The sequence below is a fragment of the Erinaceus europaeus genome, chromosome 2 (genome assembly GCF_950295315.1).
Source record: "Erinaceus europaeus chromosome 2, mEriEur2.1, whole genome shotgun sequence".
Lineage (NCBI taxonomy): Eukaryota > Metazoa > Chordata > Mammalia > Eulipotyphla > Erinaceidae > Erinaceus > Erinaceus europaeus.
This window is the reverse complement of record NC_080163.1, coordinates 107,564,822-107,577,472: the sequence shown is the minus strand read 5'-3', so window position 1 is coordinate 107,577,472 and position 12,651 is coordinate 107,564,822. Positions and strand designations below refer to the sequence as shown.

The 12,651-nt window shown below is 42.9% G+C and overlaps 1 protein-coding gene across 1 annotated transcript; it reads right to left on the bottom strand.

The window, feature by feature from the left end:
* Positions 1 to 10,811: 10,811 nt before the first annotated feature.
* On the bottom strand, positions 10,812 to 12,197 carry LOC103123414 (tripartite motif-containing protein 75-like). Its single transcript, XM_016192924.2, has one exon. It carries the CDS (start codon positions 12,195 to 12,197, stop codon positions 10,812 to 10,814), a length of 1,386 nt encoding a protein of 461 aa, XP_016048410.2.
* Positions 12,198 to 12,651: the final 454 nt, after the last annotated feature.

Here is a 12,651-nt window from a genome sequence, read left to right as displayed (position 1 = left end):
CAGTCCCAAAGTAGGGATGATGAAGTGCCATCCTCCTTTCATAAGGAGCGCTGTGAGTCACAGAAATTCAAAATGCAGATGAAGGAACTTATGGCAAAAAGAAAGCTACTCATCTCAGTCAGTAGTGCAAGTAGTGGATCTCAACAATAAACCTGGATGCAAAGAAAACAAAAACCTCAAAACAAAGACAAAAAGTATAAACAGGAAAGTCACATGATGTAACTTCTGGACTATGTCTTCACTTTAAACACTCCAATCATCCCAGAATTACTGATATCTAAAATTAAAGCCAATATTCAACGATCTATTAAAATCGAAGAGCTACAGATAAACACTCCGTTCACACAGATTTTACTGAGGGTTTGTGGAAAGCCAGTAAAAAAACTAAAAAATGACAAGGTTCATTTTGGCAGGCACAGTGAAGGAAATGCAAAGGCCCTTCGCTCATATGTCTGTGGGGATCCAAGGATTCTCTGCCTAGTGCCCTAGACAACAGGGTGACTTCATTCTCTGAGATGTCTGCTTGACTTGAAATGAACCAGCATGTTTGGCTATACTGATCTTTCATCACTGAGACAGATTCTGGGAATAGTTATCACACTGTAGGGATTTCATAAGTATTATTGGATAACAGTATATGTTGAGGCAATACTCCTGATGTTTTAGATATACAGTGGTTAAAAGAAAATAAGATTGGATTTTTATGTAGTCTTGACTACATAAAAATATAATTGTATCAAAAATATAATTGTCCAGCTCCAATACTCTGGTGAGCTCTTTCCTAGCTTACAGGACTCCTTAGGTCTATGCAGACTGGTGCACTTCCTAACAAAGTTACGGAACCTAGATATAGACCAGGGCCCATGAGATAGGACACATAAGTACACGTATCCATAAGTTAGACGAAAATATATACATTAAAGTAAAAGTGTGCAATAGTCTACAGTGACTCAGTAAGTGCAGCAAGCAAGTAGAAAGAATTAAAAAAGAAAAAGGGAAAAAAGCCATAAAATATTGAATCAAATAGTTTCTACTTAGACCTACATACCCTTCTCAGCTACTTCCTACTTTATTTCCCACAATCACTCTAAGTCCAACTGTGTAGATAAAGTAAGGACTACAAAAGCTGGATAAGAGCAAGAGATTGACACACTTATATGACGGATCTTTTGGCCACTCCATTATCTAGGGCTCTAGTTAGGGAATCCTGGGATTCCCATGTAGACATGATGGGCCTAGACCTCTAGCAGATCCCTCTCTCCACTGTCACTGTCCATCTCTATCAGGAACAGCATAGTGGATCCCTTGTGGGCCTCTACAGGACCTTGTCCTCAATTTAGAACAACAAAAGGGACTGCCTCACTATCTGAAGGGAGGCTGGATCAACATACTCTGCTACTGGAGGAAGACTAGTCCTACAATGAGTGCAGCCTAGAACATTTCTAGCTATGACCATGGGATATGAGCCCAGACCAACAGGGATGCAGAGGTTACACAGGCTCCTGTGCTAAATATGGATAGACATGGGCCCTAGGTCAGATTGATGGTGTTTATAGTTAATGATATTTATATATCATATAAATTTATATTTATAAATCTCATATATGGGAGCTTCTGTCTGCCCTGAGCCAGCGTTCTAGTCCTATGTTCAAATCTGACACCATCTTCCCAGATAATACTTTTAGCCCACCTGCATGTTAGGTGTTGGGGATTCAGGCAAAAATCAGTAAAGTCATGGGCCTCTTAGAATATATCTAAAATAGCCTTCCAAGTTTCTTTTAACATGAAGACCCCAAAATCTCATCTGCTATATTTTGCCTTTAGGTTCTTAATTATTAAATAATTTGTTCTGCTTTATATCTTAATGCCTTTTTGGCCATTAAGTTGCAGATGTTACCATGATGCCAACCTCACTTCCCTGGGCAGATGACCTCACCAACGTGTCCTAGAACCCAACCTCCACAGAGCCCTACCCCACTAGGGAAATATAGAGACAGGCTAGGAGTATTTTCTGAATCTTGTTTTTTAAAATTTCTTTACTGGGGAATTAATGTTTTACCTTTGACAGTAAATATAATATTTTGTACATGCATAACATTTCCCAGTTTTCCATATAACAATACAACCCCCCACTAGGTCCTCTGTCATCCTTCTTGCACCTGTATTCTCTCCCCACCCCCACCCCAGAGTCTTTTACTTTGGTGCAATACACCAATTCCAGTTCAAGTTCTCATTGTGTTTTCTTATTCTGATCTTGTTTTTCACCTTCTAAGGCTAGGGGTATTGATCGACCTGTCAATGCCCAGGTCCAGTGGAGAAGAAATTACAGAAGTCAGACCTCTCAACTTCTGCACCCCATAAAGATCTTTGGTCCATACTCCCAGAGGGATAAAGAATAGGGAAGCTTCCAGTGGAGGGTATGGAATACACAGCTCTAGTGGTGGGAATTGTATGGAATTGCACTCCTCTTAACCCACAATCTTGTCTATCATTATTAAAGCACTAATTTAAAAAATGAAGAAAAAAAGAAAGATATTCCTCCAAGATCTTAAAAATATATAAGGGATAAGTCCTTTATCTATTTATTTAAAGAGAATTTTACTTGCTTCTTCATATTTCACTGGGCTATATATTTATTTATTTATATTTATTTTTCCCTTTTTGTTGCCCTTGTTTTTTATTTATTTTTTATTTAAGAAAGGAGACATTAACAAAACCATAGGATAGGAGGGGTACAACTCCACACAATTCCCACCACCCAATCTCCATACCCTATCCCCTCCCCCATAGCTTTCCCATTCTCTATCCCTCTGGGAGTATGGACCCAGGGTCATTGTGGGTTGCAGAGGGTGGAAGGTCTGGCTTCTGTAATTGCTTCCCCGCTGAACATGGGCATTGACTGGTCGATCCATACTCCCAGTCTGCCTCCCTCTTTCCCTAGTAGGGTGGGTCTCTGGGGAAGCAGTGCTCCAGGACACATTGGTGGGGTCTTCAGTCCAGGGGAGCCTGGCCGGCAGCCTGATGGCATCTGGAACCTGGTGGCTGGAAAGAGAGTTAACATCCAAAGCCAAACAAATTGTTGAAGAATCATGGACCCAAAGGTTGGAATAGTGGAGAGGAAGTGTTGGGGGGTACTCACTGCAAACTCTAGTGTACTTCTGCTTTCAGGTATATATTTGCCCTAGTTTATGGACACATGTGAACATATGCTCTATCTCATGGAACCTGGTCTACATCTAAGTTTTGGGACTGTTAGGAAGTGAACCACCTGGGATGGAATTAGGGAATACTATGAAAGGAAAGGTCTCACCAGAGTAATGAAGCTGAAGGGTTGTCTTTCCACACCAGAAGTCTCTGGCACAGTCTGAGCTGAAGCAAGCTGGGGTGGCACTCGTTGTGTTGATTAGGTTGCGATTGGCAGATGCAATATTATTTGATATGAACTGGGAGAGGCATGTGGAAAAGTGGGCCCTACCCTAAGGTTCCAGGACTGGGGGAAATATAGGCTCTATAGTGGAAATGTGAGGTTCTTGCTGTCTTAGGGTTCAAGAAACCCTTGTTTTTTTATTGCTCTTGTAGTTATTGTTGTTGTTGATGATGTTGTCATTGTGAGACAGGACAGAGAGAAATGGAGAGAGGAGGGGAAGACAGAGAGGGGGAGAGAAAGACACCTGCAGAACTGCTACACAGCCTGTGAAACGACTCCCCTGCAGGTGGGGAGCCGGGGGTTCAAACTGGGATCCTTATGCCAGTGCTTGAGCTTTGTGCCACGTGTGCGCTTAACCTGCTGCGCTACCACCAGACTCCCTGGACTATTTATTTTTAATGAAATAGAGATACAAAGAGAGACATGCATCAGCACTGCTCATCTCTGGCTTTTGATGGTGGTAGGATTAAGCTTGGACTTGGAACCTCAGGTACAAAGTCTTTGGCATAACCATTTTGCAGTCTTCTCAGCCCACAAGGCAGATGAAATGCTGTTTAACCAAATGCTTGTCAAGCAAAGATGGAAAAGGTGGCTCAGGAAGTGGAGCAATGGATAAAACATTGGGTTCACAAGCATGGCATGGCATGATGACAAGGCTGCCTTTCTCTCTTTCTATATAATAAAAAAATATATATCTATAAGTAAATACAACAGACCAACACCTATAGGACATAAGCAAACCGAAATTCTTCATTAAACTGAAGTCATTTACATTTAAAAATGCTGGGAAAGTGTGTTACCCACATCCTTATACTGAAGTTGGGGCTACTAAATGGTCAGGCCTGGAGCATTGGAAGGAGCTTGCAAGAGGTGGGAGAGGCCAAAAGTGGTGGCATCTGAGCTCCTTCAGGATGGGAGCTTTGTAAAGGGAGGAGGAGAGCAGGGCTGAGACTTAGCAGGGTAGGAACAGCAGAGGACAGTCACCTGGGTGACTTATTTTACATTAGGACACCTGGAGATGGAATTTAAATAATACGCCTCTTGCTCCTGATATCTGCGAGTTTCTGGGTAATTCTGATCCTCCACCACAGACTTGATTTCTCACATCTACATATTAATATATAAAACTCACACCTTGTTTCCAACCTGAAATCCCAAGTAGACACCACTGGGCATTCTGTACTGCTTTCTGGAAGTCTTTTATTTACGAGGTGTTTACTTCATCAGAAGACAGGAAAAAGGGCAGGATTCCAGCACAATAACGCAAAGTACTGTGCTCTACCAGTTAAGTTACCTGGCCTGCCAAACCCTGGCACTTGAAGTTAAGGAAACTTTTTAAAAATGTGAGTTAAAAAAATGTTACATCTGCTTGACTGGATACTTTATAGAGAAAGGAACTAGTGGGGCCAGGCAGTGGAGCATCTGGTAGAGTGTAGATAACACAGTGTGCAAGGACCCTTCAAGTCCCTGGCTTCTTCCTGCAGAGGTGAAACAGTGTGCCAGGCTCTCTCTTCTTTCTCTACCTCTTCCTTCCCTCTCAATTTCATTCGCCATCTATCCTAAAAATAAATATAAAAAATAAAATGTGAAAAAATAACTTTAAAAGTTAGGGAAAATGAACTAGACAGCAAGAATGTGAGCTGGGTATTTGGAGGGAATGATTGCCAACAGGCTGCATGATGGTGTTTTGTCACCCTCTGTTGGATGCACAGGAGAGAACAACTCAGGAGACATTCCTCCATATCTAAATGTCATCTTCAGAGAGTTTCTAATAACAAGTCAATTTCCTGACAACAAATTGGGTAGCCAGGCAGCTGGGTCTGTAGCAAGTGCAGACTTGCTTGTGTGAGGTTCCAGGTTTCACCCACGGACTTCTGTGCCTCACTGCTGCTGTGGCCTCTCTCAATGTCCTTTGCTCAATAGAAAAATGCATTTTAGAGAATAAGCACGGGGGGCCGGGTGGTGGTGCACCTGGTTGAGCACACGTTACAAACACGTTACAATGCTCTAGGACCCAGGTTCAAGCCCCCAGTCCCCACCTGCAGAGGGTAAGCTTCACAAGTGGTGAAGCAGTGCTGCAGGTGTCTCTCTGTCTCTCACCCTCTCTATCCCTCCCTTCCCTTTAATTTCTGACTGTCTCTATCCAATAAATAAACACACATAATTAAAAAAATTAAAAAGCAAGCAAGAAAAAATGAGCACAGGCAGGACCGGGTGGTGGCATACCTGGCTGAGTCACATGTTATAAAGCACAAGGACCTGGGTTTGAGCCCCAGCCCCCATCTACAGGCAGAAAGCTTCACGAGTGGTGAGGCAGGGCTGCAGGTGTCTCTCTGTCTCTCCCCCCTCTATTACTACCTTCCTCTCAATTTCTGGCTGTCTCTATCCAATAAAGAAATAATTTTTTTTATTTTTTAAAGAATGAGAACAGGCTTAATATGGAAAATGTAGTCTCCTAAGGAATGGAGTATGTGAAACCAAGCAACTTCACTTTTCCAAGAGTTTTAGATTCAGAGTTGCTGGGCAGTGTGATGCTGAGTCCAGAAACCTGAAGCACTTATGTTTCCGAGAGACTTCCTGCCATTCATGGAGGAACTTGGTCTGCCCTGCAAAGGCCACCTCTGAGCCCTATGTAGCATTATAAAGGCAGGTTTTTAGCAATATCAGACTTTCCTTTTTAATTAACATTTGTAAAATATTTTATTTTATTTTATTATATTATTGGATAGAGACAGAGAGAAATTGAGGGGAAAGGAGATAGAGAGGGAAAGACACAGAGAGACACCTGCAGCCTGTTTCACCACTCATGAAGCTTTTCCCCTGCAGGTGGGAACCAGGGGCTCAAGCCTGGGCCCTTGCACACACTGTCGTGTGTATGCTTAGGAAGGTGTGCCACCCCCTGGCCCTCAGACTTTTTTTAATGGAAGCAGTTCTCAGTTCTGAATTCAGGTGTTTGTGGTGGTAGAGTTGGATGGTTGAGGAATAAACCTGGGAGCTCAGAGCCTCAGGCATGAAAGTTATTTGCATACTCATTTTACCATCTCTCTGAACTTGCTGTGTCATGCTTAAATGAGCATCTGGGTTTTTTTTCCTTAATTTTAAATAACACCTGTTTTTTAAAATTCATTTTATTTTATTTCATTCTAATGTTATACAAACATATAGCTAGATAGATGAGAGAATTCAGAGCACTGCTAAACTCTGGTTGACGGCAGAGCTCTAGATGGAAGCTGGGAACTTGGACACTGGCAGCAAAGTCTTTTGCACACCATGATTATGTCCTAAAGACTGTTGGAAAGATTCTGAGACTAACCTACTTTTTCTTTTTTATCTCAAATAAGCAACTTTTACTTCTCAGGGCTCCTGAGCCTGAAAAGTCAAAATCAAATAAAGGCCAGGCAGTGATGCACCTGGTTAATTAAGTGCACACACTACAGTGTTCAAGGGTCCAAGTTCAAATCCCTGATCCCCACCTGCAGGGGAAAGCTTCATGAATGGTGAATCAGGGCTGCAGGTGTCTCTCTGTCTCTATTCTGTAATGAGGCAGACTCCTCTCTCAATTTCTCTGCCTCTATCCAATAATAAAGAAAGAAAATATTTTTAAACCTCTAAATCAAATACTCCATGATTTGATGTCTAAGAAGACTTTGCCTCTTCCCCAAAGGGCTGTCTCCCTGTCTGCCTTAACCTGGACAAAAGGGTCAGGTATTTGTTTCTTTGGAAACTATGCATGAAACGGTTATTCTAGAGCATTATGGATCTGTGGAAATCTCCTTGAAATTTATATCTTTTTATTTTTTTTAACCAGAGTACTACTCAGCTCTGATGGTGGTGTGGGGGATTGAACTTGGGACCTCAGAGCCTCAGTTATAAGAGTCTCTTTGCATAACCATTATGCTATCTACCCACCGCCCAAATTTATATCTGTTTATTTTTATTTTTTTTATTTAGATTTTGTTTATGAGAAAATCAGGGAGGAGAGAGAGAAAGAACCAGACATCATTCTGGCACATGTGTTGCTGGGGATTGAACTTGTAACCTCATGCTTGAGAGTCCTGCGCTTTATCCACTGCACCACCTCCTATACCACTATGCGTTTATTTATTTTCTAGGTTATGGTGTTGCAGAAAAACAAGGAGGAACTAACTACAACCCTTTGTTTGAAAAATCCAACTGCCACTCAGAGCTTGTAGGAGAGAAAGTTAGGTTTATTCAGGCCTAGGCAGAACTTGTGCTCCAGAGTTCTGCACACCCTACTCCCTAAGGCATGGTGCAGCTTTTTATAGGGGGCTACAGGCTGAGAGCAAAAGCACCATCACAGAAGCTGAACAGCAAAGATGGGGGGCTAGGGGGAAGAGTCTTCTTTTCCAGCATAGTTCAAAGACAGAGCTGGTTACTTGGTTAGAAGGCTTATAGTTTAATCCTGAAGGTTAGCTTCATGATTGAAAGGGACAGGACTTTAAGGAGGCTGCGGTTCTAGAAGCAATCAGTGGCTTTTTTTTAAATTGATAATGTTCTTTCTCAACAGCACAAAATGTTTTTCTTAATAGTAATGTGAACTTGCTCTCAAGAATTCTTTAAAAGTCACTGCTTTAGAATGAACACAGAGATAAAGATTTAAAGTCCTAGGTGCTGCAGGAAGCAGGTAGAGAGCGCCCCCCTCCCCCCGCAGAAAAAAAAAAACAACGAACTTAGATCAGCTCGGGCACTGAGCACTTTATCTGGGTCTTCAGAACTGCAGTCTGAGAAACAGAAAGGAGAAGCACCTGAGCTGTGTGATGGAGCTCCCTACATGAGCAGCACTTGCATGCACTCAGATACCCTTATGTAGGTGATGTGAGCCAGTGCACTGCTGATGGGGAATTTAAGGCAGGGACTAAAGTGAACTGAAATATAAGCAACACATCTCACCTGGAGAGGGCCCCTGCTTTGCTATGCATAAGGACCAAGTTCAAGCCCAGATGCCACCAGACTGGAGGAAACTTCAATTTTCTGGTGTTAGTATCTTTGCCCCTTTTCCTCTGTCTTTAATTCTCTCTTTCAATATGGGGAAAAAATCAGGGCTGGGTGGTGGCACACCTGGTTGAACACACTTGTTACAATGCGCGAGGACCCAGGTTCAAGCCCCTGGTCCCCACCTGCAGGGGGAAAGCTTTGCAAGTAGTGAAGCAAGGCTGCAGTTATCTCTTTGTCTTTCTCCCTCTCTATCTCCCCCTTCCCACTTGATTTCTGGCTTTCTCTATCCAATAAATAAATAAATATAATAAAAAATAAATAAAATCAGTTTAGAGAGGTGAGTGCTGAGCTAGCCTGAAGGTGTTTCTTCCCGGGCACATGCTCTCTGGGTTGGAGAGAACTCTGCTGGAGCCAACCTAGGTTGCTGCTTACTCAGGAACTCTTGTGGCTGAGCGGGAATGCAATGGAATGCTTTTTGGATCAGAAAAGAATCTGCCTTTATACCTCCTGAGATGGAAGTGGCAGGTCAGAAAAAAGGAAATGACTAGGAGAGGGGGTGGAGCAGAAAAAGAGCAAATCTTTCATCTAACCAGTGGGGATTAAACGAGTGCCCTGCAGGGCGGGTCTCCTGCTGTTGTAAAGGTTCTAACCAGTGGGGATTAATCCAATGCCCTGCAGGCAGGGCAGGTTTCAGACAAAACAATGATTATGTAAATAGACCACAGCTAAGCAATGCAGGGGGCCTGGCATAATAACCAACAGGTGAGGTTCCAGTGATGACAACCACAACAGAAAAGTAAAAGGTGGTCACTGGGTTGGAACTTAATCCATTATGTCTATCCTTATGCAAAGAGTTTAGGATCATGAGGTAGTACAGTGGCTAGAGGATTAGACTCTCAGTTATAAAGTCCTCAGTTGCCATTTCTAATATCACATGTACCAGACTACTAATATCTTTCTTTCTCTTCCTATCTCCTTAATATATACATAAATGAATTTTTTAAAGAAAGAAGTTATATATGAATATACATGGACCCTGGGTCAGACTGATGTGGTAAACAATTATCTGTATATATATATATTTTTTTTTTCATCAAGTTTGGGAGCTACTCTCTGCCCTAATCCAGTTTTTTTTTTTAATTCTCAATTCTGACGACATATTCACAAACAATATTTTCAGTCCACCTCCATGTTAACTATCAAGCTCAAACGAAAATTACTAAAGTCATAGGCTCTTAGGAACATACCTACAACAGACTTCTTAGCTTCTTATGACCCTAAAAGTCTCTATTCTTACCTGCTCTATTTTTTTTTAATTTTTATTTTTATTTAAGAAAGGATTAATTAACAAAACCATAGGGTAGGAGGGGTACAACTCCACACAATTCCCACCGCCCAATCTCCATATCCCACCCCCTCCCCCGATAGCTTTCCCATTCTCTATCCCTCTGGGAGCATGGACCTGCTCTATTTTTATTTTGTTTCCTGTTTATTAAAAATGTTGTCCTGCCTCATCTCTTACTGCCTTTCAGAAACCAAGTTGGATCTTAAAGAAAATTTTGGTCCATACTCCCAGAGGGAAAGAAATGTTAGGGGAAGATGACTAGAGGGCTTTGAAACCCAATTCCATCAGGACTCAGACAGAAGAAGTAAAAAGGAAAGGCATTAGGGAGTTGGGCAGTAGCACAGCAGGTTAAACTCAGGTGGCGCAAAGCTCGAGGACCTACAGAAGGATCCCAGTTTGAGTCCCCCAACTCCCCACCTGCAGGGGAGTCACTTCACAATCAGTGTAGCAGGTCTGCAGGTGTCTATCTTTCTCTCCTCCTCTCTGTCTTCCTCTCATCTCTCCATTTCTCTCTGTCCTATCCAACAACGACTACAACAATAATAACTGCAACAATAAAGCAACAAGGGCAACAAAAGGGAATAAATAAATATTTTTAAAAAGGAAAGGCATTCAGATGTAATAGTAAAATTGTTTACCCCATCCACCTGACTAAGGGCCCATACATATTTTATTTAGCACAGCAGCCTGTGTAACCTCTGAGTCCCTGTTGGTCTGAGCACAAAGTTCATGACCACTGCTGGGAATGTTGCAGACTGCACTCATTTCAGGACCAGTCTTCCTTGAGTGGCAGGGTAGGATGACCCAGCCTCCCTTTAGATGCTGTTTTATGGTAAGGGCAAAGTCCTGAAAAGACCCTCAAGATTCCTGTTTTAAGTGACCAGTGGTGGTGGAGAGAGGGATCTATTAGACGTCTAGACCCATCATATCTTTGTGGGAATCCAAGGATTCTCTTTTTAAAGCCCCAGTTGATGGGGTGGTCTGGTATTGACCAAAAAGGCCAGCATCAAGTGATAGCTCAAATCTTTATTATAAAAATGTTTCATTACAATAGCAGTAAATGAGAGAATATTTACAAGAACATCAGCATTCATCTTTTATCATTCTCATGACAGATGATGAGGAAGAAGGCTCAACAGAGAAATAGGGCATCAGCCTGTCTGTGAAGGTATCAGTGATTGTATGTAAGTGGCACTTCTGATTCATATTGTAAAATGAAAGTTCTCCCAACTCATAGTCCAGAAAAATGCCAACACGAATTTTTATTCTCTGTGAGCCAGGCTGTATGCATGTGGGCTGCTGATATTGCCAACAGCCATTGCTTGGAGACAGTGGAAGCTGGGCATCTCTGGGGAAAGACTCTTTGCACACGCCTAGGGACCACACACTTACACCTTTGAGTTTGATTTGCCAAAAATGCCTGCCTGCATCAAAGCCCTCACAACTCAGGACAGCTATGAGAGAAATAAATGCTCTGGGTTTGGGATTTCTTCTTTCATGAGAAAATGTGGCTTTTTTCCCTCCTTTACGTACAGTGAGAAAGGGGTGGGCAGTCTCCGGGTCGAATGTCAAATCCTCTTGAAACTTGATCATGTTATGCAGACCAAAATAATGTGGCAGGAGACTGGGAACAACCTCATCAGATTGGTATGAGAAGGTGGCCGGGACCTGTAGCTGTTTAAACTTAAAAATCTGGAGGTTCAATTTTCTAGTATTCATCAGTAGATCCAGGTCTGTCTGCAAACAGAACATGATGAATTCTCTCAGCAGACTCTTCAGTGCAGAGCCATAAAGTGACACCTGGGATTTGATTTCGGTGATTTTCTTGAAAGCCTGTCTTTCCTTACTTTGCAGCTTTTTATCAATTTTCTTTTGACTGATTCTCAAAGATTGCTTAAATTGTTGAAATTCCCGGTGCAATTCATACTCTTGCTTTGCCACCTCCTTGAGGAAGTCCGTTATTTCTTTGCTTTGCATTTCTTGTCCCCTTTTAGCATCTTTTAGCTGCTTCTTCAGGGTCTGCAGGTGGGATTTGAACTTCCTCCTGTGCTGAGCAGCAGCTTCTTTAACAGGGGTGAGGGGGTGACCCTGCTGCTCACAGGACACCCTGCACTGGACACACACCAGCTGCAGGTCCTGCTCACAGAACAGGCTGAGCACCTGCTGGTGCTGCTCACACAGGAGCTGCTCCTGCTCCTGCTGCTGCTCCCTGCTCCTTGTACTGGGCAGCTGCTTCAACATGTCAACCAGGGCACTCAGCTGCCTGTTTTTGTGCAGTTTTCTGTGGGCACAGTGGTGCTGGCAGACTGGACAGGGAAAGATGTCCAGCAGGTCCTGCCAGCGCTGCTGGAGGCAGGAGGCACAGCAGTGGTGCCCACATTCCAGGGTCACTGGGTCTGTCATCAAGTCCAGGCACACAGGGCAGCTGAGCTCTGCTGTCTGCTCTTCCAGAAGGCATTCCTGAGCCATGGTGCAGGGGGCTCTGTCCCAGGACACCTCTTGAGCAATGCTGGTGTCCAGGAGCAGGGGGACTCTCAGCCTTCTCTATACTCCTGAGAAGCTCTAGGATGCTCCTTGGATCTGCAAGAGTTGTAGACACTGAGACTGACCCAGCTCCTTCCTTTCCCTCTGCAGTAACAGCTGTTGAATCAGACCCCAATCTCTGTTCTTGTCTCTTTGCCAGCCTTTTCACAATAATCACAAGAGAAAGGCTCTAGAGCTTCCTGCAAGTGGGCATACAAGAAAGTCAGACAATGGGCATATGGAACAACATCAGCTTCTTTCATGAAAGTAGACATGAGTTATAAAGTATATGCATGCTAATGAATTAAGAACACAGAAATCTTTGCCACTGCCAGGTTTCTCTTCCAGAATCAAGTGCACAAATACCCAAACAGAAAGGATTATTGTATTTCAGTTGCTA